The sequence below is a fragment of the Vipera ursinii genome (assembly GCF_947247035.1).
Source record: "Vipera ursinii genome assembly, chromosome: 2".
In the NCBI taxonomy this organism is placed as follows: domain Eukaryota; kingdom Metazoa; phylum Chordata; class Lepidosauria; order Squamata; family Viperidae; genus Vipera; species Vipera ursinii.
The window spans coordinates 168,710,789-168,730,176 of NC_139513.1; the positions used below are offsets into that span (position 1 = coordinate 168,710,789).

The 19,388-nt window shown below is 40.9% G+C and overlaps 1 protein-coding gene across 1 annotated transcript; it reads right to left on the minus strand.

Annotated features, from left to right (window-relative positions):
• Positions 1-18,458: 18,458 nt before the first annotated feature.
• LOC310634907 (olfactory receptor 5C1-like) lies at positions 18,459-19,388 on the minus strand (the record flags this gene model as incomplete). The annotated part of the gene is made up of 1 exon (XM_083353444.1): positions 18,459-19,388. The coding sequence occupies one exon, from the start codon at positions 19,386-19,388 to the stop codon at positions 18,459-18,461; it is 930 nt and encodes a 309-aa protein (XP_083209570.1).

A 19,388-nucleotide genomic window follows, 5' to 3' on the forward strand; every position in this document is an offset into this window, starting at 1 on the left:
AACGCTCAGAAGGGGCGTGGCCAACCAACTAACGTCACAATGAAGGGAAGGGATCTCCCCGCGCAAGGAAAGAGCTTTAACTCCTTCCGTGCTTCACGCTGGAGAACTCTAGGTGACGAGGAGAAGGTGCTAGACTGGAGAGAGAAGATCATCTAAGGCAGGGGTCTTCAAACTTGGCCCTTTTATGACTTGTGGACTTCAACTCCCAGAATTCCTCAGCCAGCTGGCTGAGGAATTCTGGGAGTTGAAGTCCACAAGTCATAAAAGAGCCAAGTTTGAAGACCCCTGATCTAAGGAGAAAATCAGAACCGGTTGGCAGCCACCGGTTTCTTAGAGGCTTGAGTAAAACAACATTAAACATAATAAATACTGTGTTTCTAAATTAAAAGTTACACTGTATGCACGGTCACCTCAGACTTTCAAAAAATGAGTCTATTAAGCATTACAATAGCACTGTTGCAAAAGTTGCTCAAAGCGGGTTGGAATCTCCTAACTAAGGCTAGCAGATCTGGGCTACAGAAATCCAGACGATTACGAGAGGGATGTGTAATAGGATTCCAATTTTCCTTACCTCTGTGCTTCCTGAAGTTGGAGATAGTTGAACTTCCCCTAAAAAGCAGCCACCCGTCTGTATCTCAACAGATGTGAGTGAATAAAATCACCTGACTTCTTTGCTCAAATCTGTTGTGGTGAATTAAAGATTAAAGGGAGGAATTCTAATAGTTTGGGGGGTTTTTTTAGTCCTGACATATCAGTAGTTTGGAAAAATTCTACCTTATATTTCTGCATTTGTAACTCAAGTTTGATAGCTAAGAAATGCGTTCTGGTGATTTAAGATGAGACAATTACTTTCCCCATTGACAATGGCAGTGTTCACACAACAAACTTAACCAAGTCAACCCAGGCTTAGTAAATTTATTCACACAGCAAACTGATCCTAGTTAGGGTTAATTTCCAGTTTCATTTGGCTTAGTGGGTTACTGAAGTCTTGGTGATATTGTGAATATATCTGCCTGAGGATTTCTTGTCAACAGTGCAGAAGATGCTTGCCATTGACTTTTTTTCTTCTTTTCTAGTTCATTTCTCAAGTTAATATCCCATAATTCTAAGATTACTGTGGTGGTCCCACATCTAAGTGCTATACAGTCATTTGGAAAAGGCCAAACCTGACCAGCTGCTGCTAACTGGTTGAGTATACAGACCTAGAAAATTCATTTATTAAGTAAGTTGTATGAATGTAGCCAGTGACATTAAAGCTGAGGCTTCAGATATCTGTGCAAAACCAGGCCAAAGCAGCACTGCTCCGGCAAGTACTTGTCTCTTAGGATGCTGCTGGTACAGGAGGATTTTTATTGTTGACTGCTAATTATAAATTTTGGTAATGCATTTTGTAAAGCTTTGCTGTTCTCTATCTAGAGTTTGTTAAGATTGAGATGGGCTATCAATATTGTGAAATAAAAAGTTCCATGTATTCACATATATATTGCTATATTTACTTGGCTGAGAATAAACAATTCCAGAGTACTTGTTGGGCATTGTATAAAAAACCAAATGTAGAAACTTTCTGTCAACTACTTCATGATAGAATGAATAGACCCCACTGATACCCGATTATCTGCCCCCAACAGATAGTCAGGTAGTCCTCAACTTACAACTATTTGTTTAGTGACTGTTCAAAGTTACAACAGCAGTGAAAAAAGTGACTTACAATGATTTTTCACACAACCATTGTAGCACCTCTCAAAATTCAGATACGTGGCAACTGGTGTGTATTTATGACCGTTGCAGTGTCCCAGGGTCATATGATCACCTTTTGTGACCTTTTGACAAGCAAAGTCAGTGGGGGAAGCCAGATTCACTTAACAACCTTGTTACTAACTTAACAACTTCAGTGATTCGCTTAACTGTGGCAAGAAATGTCACGGGGCTAAACTCACTTAATAACTCTCTTCCTTAGCAACATAAATTTTGGGTTCAGTTGTGGTTGTAAGTCAAGGAGTAGTTGTATAGCAAAGCAAATGGCAACTACAAATATTTCAGCAACTTGGCCAAGCCAAGCCTCATTATTGGGTATTCCTTTTGTGGAAAAAATTATCTTGTGTCAAAGGAAGTCATAGAAATGAGGAAAATACAAGCCACCTGTTTACAGCTATTGTAATGTATTGGGTTTTGTTTTACTGAGTGTACCACGTGGGTCTGAATACTGGAAGGTTGCTTAAGCAGGGAAGCTAGGTAACAGCTCCCAGCTCCTCAGACAATCCGTCTCCAGTGCTGCCATTGGTTGCCTCTAGGGCGGAAATAGGTTGCTTTAAACCTATTGGCCGCCACCTAGAGGCCAGGGTATAAATAGCTGCATTTGCAGCCCAGTTCCCCAGTTCTGTTCCTGCAAGCAAATGAAGAATGTTCCTGACTGAATTCACTCACCTCGTCTCTTCTCTCAAGCAACGACTCAGTACACAACAATTATGATATTCCACATATATATTAAAAACAATCAAAACTAAAAGCAGAACACATCCATTCCCATTCCAAAGAAAATCAGTCTTCAAAAAATGTCAATAGAGAGCAAAAGTCCTCTCAAAACTCTCCAGATTAAAAAGACAGGACACGTGGAGTAGCTCAGAAGGATGATAAAATGGATTTCCTCTCAAACTTGACTTTTTATAAGGATTCCAGTGTGATAAATGAGAGATGGTGATTTAAAAAACCTGGCTCTTGGGGCACAGCAATGTTTCGCTAGATCTAGCTACAGAAAACAATCTTGGAGCTGATAGGCATGGTAGTAGACCTGGGAGCAGATCAGCCATGGATGATCTTAAAGATTGATGAGGAGTGAGGAAAAGGAGACAATTCACAAAAAGTATAGCTATCAGAGGACAAAGTTTCCAGAGGCTGATTGACTCCAAAGTTGGAGGATTGTATGACATGTTTCCAGCCCTGATTCATAATATAATTAAGATTCATAATTCTCAATCTTCCAAAGACTTAGGTGACCCTTTCCTTCTTGGGATTTAAAATCCTTGAACTCAGCACTGCAAAGCTTTTGTCATCCATGGATGTGATCACTGAAGGTGGAAATTTTCATCTATATCAGTCCCTTCCAGACTGCTGCTGCTTAAATATGTTAAGGCTGCAACTCTCAGCCACAAGTAGTGTACCGCAGCCAAGCAATCAGATTGGATTGGATTGAGTGCATTACTAAGACAAGGAATTATGTGAGTACAAAAGGAGACTCAAATTTGCATAGAAATTGGTGTAAAACTCTGAGGAGTGTAGGTGTGTGTCTGCACTATTTCCTGCCTAGGCATTGTAGGTGAATAACTCCAAGATCTTTGTCTTCCTTTCTTATAGATTTTTACCTTTCAAGTGGATGTGGACAGCTTGTACAAAAGCTGTCTTTTGTACAGGAGGACACAGCCATTTTTGCAGCTTAATCAGCATGTACACAACCATCTGCCTTGGCTATTCCTGGAAGGACTGGGAACAGTAAGCAAACAGAGCACATTGTTTGTGAGAGTTGTTCCTCCGAGTAACATTTGAATACTGGAACAATTAGTTTAGAGTTTTCAGGTTGCAGAATAAATTATTTTTTTCAGGCTCACAAAAATATCTCCAAGTGTCTAATTTTAGCTTTTGAAATTTGCAATATTCTGATTGTGGAAAACAAACTAGGCAGGTGAACGACTGAGTAATGAGATTCTTAATTGCTTGCTAGGCTTTAAAAACCAGCTACTGACCTCATATATTTTTTTATTTTATTTTAATCCCATTTATATCCCGCCCTTCTCCGAAGACTCAGGACGGCTTACAATCTAAGCACAAATCAAATGGGCTTAGCAATATATGGTGGAAATAGTTTGAAAAAGTGTTTGACCATCTTAAGGTGCATCTCTAAATGATGTTGCTACCGTGTTTCCCTGAAAATAAGACCTAACCAGGAAATTTTTTTAAGGACACTTGTAATATAAGCCCCGCCCTCAAAATAAGCCCCAGTTAAGATTGTCAGCCAGACGGACGCATTTAGTACTGCATTTCCCTGAAAATAAGACCTAACTGGAAAAGAAGCCCTAATGTATCTTTTGGAGCAAAAATTAATATAAGAACCAGTCTTATTTTTGGGGAAACATGGTATATGCTTAAATCAGTGATTGAAATCATTACATCCATCCTTCACAAACACACCCAAGTGTAAGTATGATATAGAAAGCTATTTGCCTCTCTGTGTCTAGGCAGTTGTACCCTGAGCAAAATATGGTTAATTACATTTACCTACTGTGGTTTACCGTGGCTCCAAGAAAAAATGTATGAGTCAACCCTAGCATCTCACTCTCAGGTTCAATATTATGAAAAGATACTGGCTTATTCTGGAGAGGTTGCACATGAGTGGCAGAAAACTTCCTTGGCCTTTCTCGAGTCAGGACTGATTCTGTCCCTGTTCTTCCAGCTAATGTCAGGTTAACACAGTTTGCTAAGTCAGATTTGTTGAGTTGTTGACGATAGGCTGGGCTCATGGTAAAGTACTACCAAATAAATCACAGTACAGCTTTGAGCCATGTGTGCCATATAACTGAGGGTATCTTTGGATCTAGTTGGCTATCCTAACCTTCTGGAGAGCCTTTGTAAAAAATAAACTTCTTCAGGTTCTCGCTAGAGAGGAGATTTGAATTATAGTGGCTCTCCAAGAGATATTTTTATTGACAAAAGAATTTGACTTCTTCCCATTGGGTGGAAACTTAGATCTTCTGTTGTTGTTAGCTGCGAAGTCGTGTCCGACCCATCGCGACCCTATGGACAATGTTCCTCCAGGCCTTCCTGTCCTCTACCATCTTTTGGAGTCCATTTAAGCTCACACCTACTGCTTCAGTGACTCCATCCAGCCACCTCATTCTCTGTCGTCCCCTTCTTCTCTTGCCCTCAACCTTTCCCAGCATTAGGCTTTTCTCCAGTGAGTCCTTCCTTCTCGTTAGGTGGCCAAAGTATTTGAGTTTTAGCTTCAGGATCTGGCCTTCTAAAGAGCAGTCAGGGTTGATCTCCTCTAGGACTGACTGATTTGATCGCCTTGCAGTCCAAGGGACTCGCAGGAGTCTTCTCCAGCACCATAGTTCAAAGGCCTCAATTCTTTGGCGCTCAGCCTTTCTTATGGTCCAGCTTTCACTGCCATACATTGCAACTGGGAAGACCATAGCCTTGACTATACGCACTTTTGTTGGCAGGGTGATGTCTCTGCTTTTTAGTGTGCTGTCTAGATTTGTCATGGCTTTACTCCCCAGGAGCAAGCGTCTTTTAATTTCTTGGCTACAGTCCCCATCTGCAGTGATCTTGGAGCCCAGGAAAATAAAATCTGTCACTGCCTCCATTTCTTCCCCATCTATTTGCCAGGAATTGAGAGGGCCGGATGCCATGATCTTGGTTTTCTTAATGTTAAGTTTCAACCCAAGTTTTGCACTCTCCTTCTTCACCCGCAACATCTTCTGTATCAAAGGATAAAAAGAAGGAAGAGCATCCAGTGCAGTCTATTGGCAGTCCCTTCTAGGAGGCTGAAGCCCAGCTTTCCTGTCCAACTTGCTTCGAACACCTGAAATGACGCAATGGCTGACCAGAGTGTCTCTATTCCTCTTCTGTCTTGCTGGTTCTGAAGACCACAGAAACATTTCATAATGGCAAGTGTCCAGCTGTTGGGCTGTAAGGGGGACAGGCTAGGTTAGTAGGTTCGTGAATTCCCTCTGAACTCTCTTTGCACCTGTATCTCCTGAAATCCTGTTTGTCTTGGAAAGAAGCTTCGTTGGGGGGTTGGGGTGGGGGAGGAAAGCAGAGATGGAGACTATTGAGATAGGAGGAATTATAATCCTTTCCAGTCTACCTCTCTGAGAATCAATTCATTCTCAGAGAAATGTGCAGGTAGCCCCAATGTGCAGGTGTGACTTGAGTAGGAAAATGGTGAATGCTTCAAGCAACAGATTTCAGGATTCTCTTTCCATCTTATATCAAGAGTGTGATGCAACAGAGAGCCATCTTTAAAAAGCTATGGGGTTGAAATTCTAGGCCACTAGGTGTGTTGTTTAAGAACACGTGAGGAAAGGAAAGGGTTGGAATATGACACTTACATACCTGTGTCAACCTGTCATTATGGATGGGCCACTTGCAGCGCACTTCCAATGCACTTCTCCTCCATGCTTCCATGCTTCCAATACTGAACGCTCATGGAAAAATGAAAGGTGGGGATGTCTCTGCTTATTGGCGTCTGCCTATGAAATTTTAGAATCGAACCAATTCTCTCATTGGCAAGAAGCTCAAGGCTTGCAGAGGCTTGAACTGAGATATGAAGCCTTGGGCAGCCTTGTATTTTTTAATTCTTCCAAAATTGCTTACTGCTGTAAATAATTGTAATATACTTCAATGTATGTGAACTAAAATTCTTTACAAGGGTGTTTGTGGGTGGAATAGCAGTGAGAATCTGGAGTCCAATCTTCCATTGTGATTTGAGGACCTTTATATGTTCTCAAACTATCCTTGTTTACAGAGCTGAAGTGGTAGTGACAACCCTCACTATCTTCTCCTGAACTGAATCTCTGCTCCCATTGCAGCTCATTTTCCCAGCAGTTGCCAAAGGCCTGGACCGGCTTGAAGCCTACACTGATACACAGAAAGGAAATGGTGGCTTTCCAGATGGACGACTGACAATTTGTGAACTTACAGGATACCAGTTCCAAATGGGCTGTCCTAACTGAATTGAAGTGAAAAGACAGCATCCTGTAAATTCTGGATCAACCTACCTGCCTTTGGAAAAGGCCATGGAGAGAAATGGTATGCACATGTTCCTTGCCCCAGTACATAAAAGCAAAGGCTGAACTTTACCTATCCCAGGGATAGCCAACCTTGGCTCTTTTATGACTCATGGACTTCAACTCCCAGAATTCCTGAGCCAGCCATGGGAGTTAAAGTCCATGAGTCATAAAAGAGCCTAGGTTGCCTACCCCTGATCTATCCAGTGTACCAAGTACACATAACACACCACATTGCTGTATAATAGAAACCATAGAGGCAACAAAACAGCTTTCCAGAGGCATATTTTCTCAATGACGTTTGTTATTTCCAGACCCTAACTTGAGATATCATGATATCAATCTTTGTAAGTGTGACTCATTTCATGAATGAGATACCACCATTGCTTCTTGGAAAAGTGAACTACACAGTATATTAACAAGAGTGAAGTTCAAATCTATGACCTACTCACTGTGACTTGGCCCCCAAGTTGCAAATGCTCAATTACCTGGACCACAATTTCTGGGAAGTTCACAACTGAGGACACAACACCCAGGCGAAGGAACAATCTGTCTCTCTGAGAAGGGATATCCCAAAGATGAAAACCAAGAATGTGAAGGTGGCCCCTAAGACCTCAGCACACATATGCTGCCATCACTGCAGAAGTGAAACCTAAGAGAGAAATGATGGGGTAGAATGAAGGTAGGGCCTGGAATGGACTTGTCAGTTGTGATCTCTGCTTGGAGGTCACTGTGAAGAACCTGCCAATCAAAGCACATTCTAGACATTGGGAACCCATCTTGAGCAACTGTGCATTGGGTGCCTAATAGCTTTGCTCTTCTGAAGGAATATGTTTGCTTAGATTGTTTACTTCATTTTTTTAATTTCATACTTTTACCATGAGGACAAATTCCCCTCTTTGAAGTCCTGAGCAAAAAATCCACCAGCTTCTAAAGAGCCTCTCTCACAATTTCTGCCTCTGAAGGACTGGAAGTTGGTTTTCTTTTCATAACGCAAGAGAATGGGATGAGGTAGGGAGACTCAGCTCTCCTCCTCACAAAGGGCAAAAAAAAGACAATTCCATAAAATAGTCAAACATTTTTTAAAGCAAAATCTAGATTATTTGTGCCTGGAGATTTGGAGAAGTGGGTGGCTGAATCCATTGGAAATACCCACATGGGAGAGAGTGAGTCATCCATTCATTTTTCTTCTGAGTTCCTACACTTTGATCTCATTTAGACAGGGTACATAGCTCAGTGGTTTAAGATGTTGAACTCATCCCCTGAAAAGCTGACAGCCTGGGTTTGAGACTCAGGCATCATGTGATGGGGCAAGCTTCCATTACTTACCCCAGCTCCTGCCCACCTAGCAGTTTGAAAGCATGCAAATGCAAGTAGATAAATAGGTACTATTTCAGTGGGAAAGTAACAGCATTCCCTGCCATCGGCGTATAGTCATGCTGCTACATGACCACAGAAATGTCTTTGGACAATGCTGGATCTCTCAGCTAAGAAACAGAGATGAACACCATCCCCTAGAGTTGGACATGACTGGACAGAGGAAACCTTTACTTTTACCTTACTAAGGTAATATAGGCTGAGTTCAAGCAAAATCATAAACTCTGTTTTCAGTAAGATCTCTGCAAGATGGTGGATGTACGTTGCAGTCCAAGCTCTGCCTATTTTATACATTTCATATATACATAGTACGTGACCCTTGGATCATGATGGAAATCCTATCCCATCACAAATTCTAGGAAGTTTAAAAAGAATAGTTGCTAGTATCAGTTTTTTGTTGAAAGAAATTGGAACTGTTCTATTTCTTCTGATAGATTTTTAAAATAAATGACATTATTGTCAGATAGTAATTGTGTATTGAAAAGGGAAACAGGAAAAAGAAAAATGGTAAAGGTCCAATCAATTTTCCTGGAAGCATCAATTTTTCAATTTCCTTCCAAAAAATGCAACTATTTCATATCTGTCCTGCAGGTGGCAGTATAAAACCATATTTGATCTTTAAAAAAAACAAACCTAAAAATCAGATCTGGTTTGAACAGAGAGGAGGGACCTCTGGAATTCAATAGTGCTGTAGGATAGATTAAGAAGTCAGAAAAATATCTTGGATGAAGGCAATGGCAAGCCACTTCTGCCAAAGAAACCAGGAGTTTGGCTTGACTTCTTTGGGATTTGGTGATTTTCATTATTGACTCTGAACATGGTAACTTCTTTGGGGGACATACAAACCTATAATTCAAACAAAAACACAACTTCGAAAATGCTTTAAAAAAGAAATAAAAACAAGATCAACAAGACAACAAAAGCAAGATTGTGGGAGACCACTCATCTAAGCAGAGTACATCCACTGCTCAAACTCCCCATGAGATCCCCAAGGGGTTGGACTAGATGACCTCCAAGGTCCCTTCCAACTTATTATTGTTATTATTAAGATTGCTGAAGAACTACGTTTTCACAGATTTCCCAAAGGGCAACAGGGGAAAGGATTGGCCTGTGAACTTGCTCTTCATTATTCAAGCTTTCCAGCAATTAAGCCTGGGCTGCAAAACTCCCCATGACTTCTAAAACAGAAAACAATTACTTCTTGTGTCTCTTAATGGCCCTCATAATTTATGCAACTCTGATTTGGGTGCTGTAATTTAACATTTTGATGTATATTAAAGAGTGTCAGTTGAAGTTTTTTAAAAATTGCATTGTATAAATGGACAAGCAGGATGAATCAAGGTTTTTTTTCCCCCCACAAAATTTCTTTGAGTTCAATCACTGTTAAAAATAATTTCTTGGACATTAATTAAAGGTTCCATCAATTTAAAAGGAGAGGGGGGCTCATCTTAAATCTCCTCTCTAAACTGGAAAAATGGCCATTTACCCTCCATGCTATGGCTTTGCCTAATATCTACATTACTCACATATACGCTAATACAGTTTTCTTAACTATGCTTTATTGAATAAACCACAACTTTCTGAGGTCACATTCTTAAGGTTAAAGGATGTTTTAAGGACAATGGATGGCACAAATGCTAAGCTACAAATAAACAAGCTACATGGTGACTGAATTCACACACTGAGCAGCAACCATTTTAATGGTGGTTGGCTGAGTAAGCTAAAAACAGATTGCATGAAACTTAAACTATGTGTTACAAAGCACAATCGTGGGTTCAAATACTAAGCAAAAAAAAAGCAAATAGGCCTTATAATGGATCATTGTAGTTTGTGAATTACGGTAAATATATGACTTAAGATAACATGTAAATCTAGACATAGATATAATTCAACAAGATGGGAGCCATTTGGGATTAAAGTGATATGGTAACCTTTTACCTTTAAGAAAGAGGTGTGTATGACACAAATCAAGTATGTATGCCTATTAAAGGTTTTCTTTTTGTGTAGTGCAGTCACGCTCATTGCATTTCACTCAATGATGGTTTAGCATGTGAACTCAAGCCATTGTGGGTGGCCAGTCCTGATGCTAGTCTTAACATGATGCACAATCCCAGTCACTTTGGGTCAGTCAGCAAATCATGAGTCTTAAAAAAGCTACAGCAATAGAGAACCCACCTTTTGCAAATTCATTTAAAATCCAGTTTGGGGATGTCAGTTGGAAGAGATTAACTGAACTGTATCATTCCCTGGATGCATCTGTCCTAGCAAGGAAGCTTGAAAGAATGACCTTGTTTAATAGTTTAGAACAGGGGCCTTCAAACTTGGCCCTTTTATGACTTGTGGACTTCAACTCCCAGAATTCCTCAGCCAGACACACTGGCTGAGGAATTCTGGGAGTTGAAGTCCACAAGTCATAAAAGGGCCAAGTTTGAAGACCCCCTGGTTTAGAAACTTCTGAGAAGGATAAAGGATTGTTATTTATTTGATCTTGAAGCAGATGTGGTGGCAAGATTCTGAGGAAAGCGTCTCAGTCCTTTAGTTCTTCCCCCCCCCTTCCCTCCTTTACTATCTTTGTCCCTTTCATTCAGGTGCTTTGGAAGACAGCCCACTCACCTCACTTGCAATCAATTAGCAATGGCCCTTGCTGGCCTTCTGATTGGTAGGTATGCTGAACTAGGCAGATATGAAGGCCAACTGGGGCAAGAATGTCTATCCTTTTTTTTCTCCTCAAGACTCACCTTGTGGCAGCCTTTTTGGCAGTAAGTATTTTTATGAAGGGGATGGAGGTTTTGTGTTTTTCCTTTCCTTGAATCCATGCTTCATGCTAAACCAGGTTTTAGCTTAGTGTGGAATGACTATTTGATCTTGACTCTTGTGAACTGGCAAACTAGAGTCTATTGAGGAAGCCCTCCTAGTAGTACTTAAATAGTGGCTCAGCATGGTATGTGAATCCTGTTTTAGATTTCTGAGTGTAGTTCTCTTCCCCCCACCCTTGTCTCCTTCTTTAAAACCTGCTTTAGATGTGTAGTTCATTTTAAAGGGGCCTAGGAGATGACCTTAAGATTATAGCAATCGGACAAACTTCTGAGACTTTTCCACCTGTATGGATGTGAAATAGAGGTGAGGTTTGGTTCCTTGCTGAAACCCAAAGACTTTCACACCATCACTGGAGGTTTTTAAGAAGAGATTGGACAACTGGTGGTCTGGACTGATATAAGGTTTCCTGCTTGAGCAGAGGGTTGAACTAGAAGACTTCCAACCTTGTTATTCTGTACTTCTGGAGAACATCTAGTTGGCTGGAGCTCCACAGCAGAGCACAAAATCTAACATTACTGAGTGGTGTGAATGTATACAAATATTGTGTCCCTGATGTAGGGGTAACATTGGCAGCAGGATACTTAAAGGCAAAGGAGTTCTATTGCATGTTTGGCCACTGTACTTGCACCAGCACAAACCTATCTCCACTGTGCATGTTAATTTTCTCTTCTAATTCCCCAGATTCTATGTACAAAGGTAAATGCATCCATACAACTTCCACACATTCCATGGGGCCCTTGGGAGAGGCTGTCCAACTGCATAGGAAGGAGAAAGCAATAGGCAGAAGAATCGAGAGGAATGGGTAAAAATGAGAGGGAAAGGGGGAACTGGAGATCCACTTTTGTGCCCATGTTGAAGGAAAATATTTTGAAGGAAAGGATAGTTGATCTTTATAGGACAGACAGCTGTTGGTAGCGTGCCCTATTTCTGCTAGTTTTCAGGGTCCCCACGTGGCAAATTGCTAAACTCTGCACATTTCCAGAATCACATTTCCAATCAACTAGTTAATTGCTGAAAAATTCCATGAATGTGATGTATGCTTCATCTTCTAGCTTGCAAGGGACTTGCGACAAGGACCACAGAAACTTTTAAAAGAGCACTTTACAAAGGGGTTCAGAGTGAGCTGAAGCTTTAATGGGAGGAGCCAAGAGCTGTATTGCACCATGTTCCTTGTAAATTAAACTTGGGTTCATGGGCTTTAAAAAGTTTTACCTTAGGAAGCGACTAGGCAGGAATGCAGAAGTCCTGGCCTTTTGCCTATCTGTCAGCTACTCCTAACATTTTATTGTCCCCATGGCATCCATGTGGCACCTGCTAAGATCATGGTAGGGATATGAAGGGGAGTTGTGAGAATCCGCAATAAATTACTCAAGGGACAGACCCTTGCTAAGTCTCATTTTTAAAATACTGGTGGGATGACTACATAGAATGTAAGGAAGCCTTGAGATTAGACCCATCTGAATGTTGAAGAAGGCAGTCATTATATTGTCCTGAAGCCTGAATCAGCATGAGCTTGGTCACTAACTGAGTGGGGCTATTTTGTCTTTGCCACAAAGCCCAATATGATTTATCTGTTTGCACTCTTAATCATTTCATTTCATAGTTCCTCATTCACCAAAGACCAAATTACTTGCACCACGTGGTCCCTTTTGGAGGCAGATGGAAACTGCCCCAATAAATGGTACTTTTGAAGTATAGCTCTGTATTTGGAAGGAGATGGTTCAACACATCTCACTTAAGTGGATTCCTTGAATCAGCCAAACATAATTCCAAGGAGGTCTTTTTTTGGGGTGGGTAGGTTCCCACTGACTCTGGGGTTTTGAGCCATGGGTGACAAAGGATGATCAAAAAAGCTTATTTCAATAGCTGTGAGCCATAAATAACCAGGTTTAGACATTGCACTGTGATTTGGTATACTTAACTCTGGTTTTTCAAATAAATCTCAGTTAGCTGGGCTCACAAACCAAAATCAAACCAACTGCAAGCATTGGCTAGGAAGATTTGGATCTTCAACTTGACAAAAAGAAACTTTGTGCCAATTACAATTCATAATGGTTGTGCATGCTTTAAAAATGCTTTGAACCGTCTACAAATATGACTATAGCACTTCTCTACTATTTGTTAAAGCAGCCCAATTTTTATCAAGCATCTCCATGTACCTGAAAATAGGATGCTGCTGCTTTAAGAGTCTATGAATATGACTCTCAAAGTTAGTAGCATTTTTTTTTACTCTCATAGTTCCTTCGAATTCTGGCTTGCTTTAATGAATCACAGAGGCTGTGCTTGTATGAAGTCACGAACAAATGTTAAATATACACTGCCCTATTAAAATCAATTGGCCTATGCCACTTCCCACAGAATAAAGCCTATGTGTACCACTTTCATATCATTGACATGTTGTATGTTGGTAGAGATTTTAAGGCTGGAGTGGTGGGGATACTCTGAAGATGATCAAAGCCTATGCCTGAATTGAAATCATTGTGTTCCTGTTTCAGTTAATGGCTTTGCGAGTCTGGAAAGGCCTGGGTCAGCTTGAAGCCTACATTGGTGCAGATGAAGGGGTGGCTTTCCAGATGGACAACAAGATGTACTGGGATTCACTAGGAAATGGTTCACACTGGGCTGTGGAAGGCATGCCTGAAAAGAGGAAGTCAAGCAAATTTTGGCTGATTCCAGCAGCATCTGGAAAAGTTATGTTGAAAAACTGGCTAGGTTTGTTTCTTGCTGCAGTGGATGTGCGTTCAGAACAAAAAAACTTCCCCATCCAACCTGTTCAGTACTCAACAAAGCCATCCCTGAGTTTTGAAGTCTATTTCAGGAACGATATGGTAGCCTTCCGGGCTTCCAATGGTCTCTTTCTTTCCAGAACATTTAGAGAATTCAACGGTCTGGAAGCAGCCAAGTTCTTTCCTGATGAGACCTGTTGTTTTCTGCCCCAGATTGGAGACGCTGATCTCCCAACTTTTGAAATTGTAAGCGTGGTCCCGAACGACCTTTCCCCGACTCAGTACCACCCTCATTTTGTGGACAAACAAATCTTCTACAACAGAAACAACAGCTCAGTCCTACACACTTTTGGCCTCAATTGGGTCACCAGCACCACTGACAGAGTGATTTGGAAGCATCTCTGGGGACTTGGATTGCCTTCTTCCTGCAGTTTCAGGATTGAGGACGCAATTCTCACCGTGAAGTACACAGAGAACAATCAGCAGAACTTTTCTCTGGTGAGGTCAGTTTTGGAGATCATAGTCAAGAAGGTGAAGGTACCTCCCAGCAGCAAAGCAACAGCAAGCTTTTGGGTCGACATAACGTATAGTGTGGTTGTGCCATTTCTTGCCACCATCAAAAAAGTGAAACCCGGTGGTGACGTGGAGCAATTTAAAGAAACTGGAGCATGGAGGGGAATGGTCTATAGGAACCCTCGAGTAGAAGTTGCAATAGAGCCTTTGTGTGAGCCTTGCAGAGGCATGTGAAGCTGTGGAAAGTGCTTGCCGCCTTCCATAATAACAAGGAGCAGCCCGCTTCACAGGAAATGTGGCTACTTGCGTTTTACAATGCATCGGTCACTGTTCTTGAAGCAGGGGTCTTCAAATGTAGCCCTTTTATGACTTGTGGACTTCAACTCCCAGAATTCCTCAGCCAGCATGCCTGGCTGAGGAATTCTGGGAGTTGAAGTCCACAAATCATAAAACGGCTACGTTTGAAGACCCCTGTCTTTAAGGATGAGATTACTGCAAGGACTTGGTCCCACTTGTTCGTGGCTTAATAGAAGACCTCTTTCCCTCACTAGTAATTCTATCTTAGTCTCCTGCTCTTAAGTGTACAATAAAGGTAGTTTCCCTTTTTACTGAAAGGAGGAGCCAAAACTGCACACTTCACAGTGTAAGCACAATAACAAATGAAATTTGTCAAGCTTCTCTTTTGCACAAAAAGTGTCTGGATCATTACTTGTGCACAGAGGAATGATTGGGGGCACTTTTCTTGAGGGAAGGATCAACACCACATTCTTGGCTCGTGTCAATATTGGACACAGCCCGGGACACAGTTTAATGTTCAAAACTGGCACTTCACTATTTTGAATCCTGTAGAATTCTGAATTGAATCCTTGGTCTTTTATAGGTCCATATAGAGTATTACTTATTTGGCCACTTATTTTGTACATTGTTTTCAATATATACTGGATAGAAAAATAAATCTTGGTAAAATAATTTATCTGGATGGCTTCAATTTTTCCTAGCCAATTTTTCCTATCTTAAGATGTCAATTTGGTAAATATTTTAAAATTAATCTCTACTTTTTTCTCAATGAAAATTGCTGCTTACTTGACCATTTTTCCCATGATGTTGAATCCCATTACAAGATGCAGTTATTGTTTTTCTCCAGTGGTGGGATTCAGCTAGTTTGCACCAGTTTGGCAGAACCAGTAGCTAATTTTTTGTTGTCCAGGCCCAGAATGGACTTCCAGAAGTGGCATCCACACAGAGAACTGGTTGTTCACCTATTTGAATCCCACCACCGCTTTTCTCCCTCTGCTAAATTTCATGTCGACGTTGGGAAGTTGTTTTCATTAATGTGATAACCTGACACAAAACCATTCCACTGGATATATCCATTAGCAGTTCTAAGAATGTTTGGATTGAATGATTATGTACACCACTGTAAACATATAATTTTGTTTTTTGTTCTTGAGGTATGAGTTTAACTCCTGCCTTTTGTTTGGACATACAGTATTTTCTTTGCTAATGTAACAAACAAGAGGAAAGAGGTGGGGGGGAGGGGGGACTTTTGTTTAATTCAGTATTTCTCAAGCTTAGCAACTTTAAAATAATGTGGACTTCAGTTCCCAGAATTCCCCAGCCAGCATTTCTTCTCAAGATAGATGCAAAAGTTCCTGTATTCAGGTGCCCTGAGATCTTCAAATACTAAAGATTATATATAAGAATGGGAATAATTAAGCATAATTAATATGCAATCCCCAAATTGCCCATACACATCAGATAAGGCAGTAACACTGGTGCCTCCACGTTTCCCTTCTGTTCCTCTGATATTAATAGCTCAAAAGAATAAGTTTCTATATTTTACTACAACAATAGATGATTATATCCATTATTTTCAAGGAAATACTAATCTGCTTTTGGTTATATTTATTTATTTTTATTTTAATCCCATTTATATCCCGCCCTTCTCCGAAGACTCAGGGCGGCTTACAATCTAAGCACAAATCAAATGTGCTTAGCAATAGCCTTCATTCTATGTATATGCCTGCTTATTAGGGCTTTCACCCCCCCCAAAGCGGCATTATTGCAAAGTCAGCTTATTGCCCCCAACAATGTCCTCTCTCCCTCTTTAAAGTAATCCCATTTACATTTGTTTACTACCTTACAAAGTTTTATTTCATTGCATTAATTTTAATTCTACAAATTAACTTGCTTAGGCTTATCAGCTCCAGCTTTATATGAATACTTTACCATTTTATGTTGCATCTGTTGCCACAATTAACTGTGTTTTGCACATCACAGCTCTTTGCGTGTTTTCCTCCTCCCTGTCAATAATGTAATTATTCTTCGCTGCTGTTAGGGCTTTCTTACTGAGCTCATCTTGGAAGAATATATTCCTAGTCGTTTGCTCAGGGCTGTCCACTGTCAAATCCTGTTTGGACTTCTCAGACTCCGAGATCCTGTTGATGCTCAGGTGAAATAAATATGAAGCTGAGAAACATACAGATGCTATATTTAGAAGATGCAATGGATAGTTTTAATGATAGCCAAAATGAAGCTTGGTGTGAGATTGGATAGCATATAATATACAGAAATACATTTAAATATAGAAATATTTAACGGTGATGGCTCAACAGTTAAAGGTGCTGAGAGATGGAAAATTGACAGCCTGGGTCTGAGACCCTTGCATTATGTGACAAGGTGAACGTCCATTACTTGCCCCAGCATTTGCCAACCTAGCAGTCTGAAAGTATGCAAACGAGTAGATAAATAGGTACCACTTCGGTGGGAAGGTAACAATGTTCATGCCCCTCGGCATACAGTCATGCTGGCCACATGACCACGAAAATATCTTCGGACAATGTTGACTCTCTCAGCTAAGAAACAGAGTTGAGCACCAGCCCCTAGAACGGGAAATGACTGGACAGAGGAAACTGTTACCTTTTCTTTAAAATGAAGCTTGGTGTGTGATTGGATAGCATATAATATACTGAAAAATAGACAGGGTGCAATTAAGGCTGAACTAGACATGGTACATTGTGAACATTACAAAGTTAATTCATAATACTTTCCTCCTTCAATTTTTAAACTAGTTCAATCCATTTCAATATTTTAATTACCACCACCACATGGCTAAAAAGTCAGGTAATGGGTGATGGGAAGAAGTTTTTCTCTACCTGAGACTTTGGAAAGGCTACATAGAAAATGCCAAATTTTAGCCTACGTATTGTTTTGATTAAGTAAAACATTGTATTCCCTCATTGGCAATTTGTGCAAAACTCGGGTGCTGGGAATTTGCAAAAGAAATTGGGATCCCTGATTGCCCATCTTTCCTGCTTAGAAGCTTCATAGTGTTTGTTCTTATTCAGTTAAACACAATAAAACACTTAGCTATTAAGAACTGGATAAAATAGAATGGAAAACATGGCAAGAAATTAGAATTCTGTTCTGAACTTTCTTTTCACTATACCAATACTATACCAATACTATTTGTCAGATGAAACTCTCTGCATCTTTCTTCTTCTTCTTCTTCTTCTTCTTCTTCTTCTTCTTCTTCTTCTTCTTCTTCTTCTTCTTCTTCTTCTTCTTCTTCTTCTTCTTCTTCTTCTTCTTCTTCTTCTTCTTCTTCTTCTTCTTCTTCTTCTCCTCCTCCTCCTCCTCCTCCTCCTCCTCCTCCTCCTCCTCCTCCTCCTCCTCAAAGTTTGAGAATAACCTTACCAACAGTGGGTCATTAATCTCCTCCCCCATCTAGCGATAATAGTCCTAATAGCTAAAAAGTAGTTAAAAACAAATTCCAAAAGTGATTATAAAAGGAAGTATGCAAATATAGTGTCCTTCAGAAAGGCAACAACCATAGTTTGAGCAAAAGGATGGGTTTCCTTTATCTCCTACAGTTCTAAAGCTGCCAGAGACTGTTGTTATGCAATCTCAAGTCCTCTCCTTCTCCGGAGAAAAATTATGAAGAGATGGTCTACTCACTGGCTCATCATTCTTCTATTATCGTTAGCTCTGCTTTTAGTGGAGCCATCTTCAGTTCTCCACCTTTTCCACAAAAATCTAGAAGCAGGTCTTGCTGTTTCAACAGAATTTCCTCTTAGATACATTTGATAATTAGCTTCCTCAGCCTCTAGATGTGTTATATACCATTCCCTATAACCTTCAGATCTACAATTTGCAACCAGGGAGTCCATGGAATACACTAGCTAGGAAGGGTATTCTAATCTGTTGGGAACACTTCTTTCCACCCTTTATACTTGTTCTGCTTTTATGTTTGATGACATATCTTGCTGATCCTCTTCTTGAATGCCTGCTTGACCTCAGTGTTACGAAGACTATATATGGCAGGGTTGAGAGTAGGTATGGCTACTGTGTAGAAGACAGAAGTCATCTTGTCTGTTTGTGGGGCATAGGTGTCATCAGGCCGTAGGTACATGAAAAGAAGGGTACCATAAAGCACCCCCACAACTATAAGGTGAGATCCGCAGGTGGACATAGCTCGAAGTAATCCTGTTCGTCCTACAGTCCAGAGGATAATTCCATAGGAAGCTGTAATGATCAACAGGGTGATGCTCTGGATAGTTCCACACACTATTAAAAGTAAGAGCTGGTTAATTTGTGTGTCTGCACAAGCCAAAGCCAGAACTAGAGGGATATCACAGAAGAAATGGTCCAAAGTATTTGCACTGCAGAAGGGCAGGCGGAATGCCATGCTGGAATGGATCGCTCCAGAGGTCATCCCTGCCACATAGGAAGCAATTACTAGGAGATGACAGAGATGCTGTGGCATGGCAGTTGCATAGTGCAATGGGCGGCAGATGGCCACATACCGATCATAGGCCATGGCTGCCAAGAGACAACATTCGGCATCCGAGATAGCTGCAAAGATGAACATCTGAAGGGCACAGGCTGGGATGGGAATGGTGTCATAACCTTTCAAGAGCCCCAGGAGCATCTTGGGGGCTACAGTGCAGCAGGAACACAGGTCCATCAGGGCCAGGTGGCTTAGGAAGTAGTACATGGGCGTGCGCAAGGCAGGTTCAGCTCGGATAAGAACGGCTAGACCCAGATTCCCTGCCACACTGAGGAGGTAGATGGGCAAGAAGAAACTGAGGAGAAGGAGCTGAAGGTTTCGTTGAGAAGTGAAGCCCAGGAGGATAAACTCGGTCACCTTGGTGGTATTTTGATGAAGGGCCAT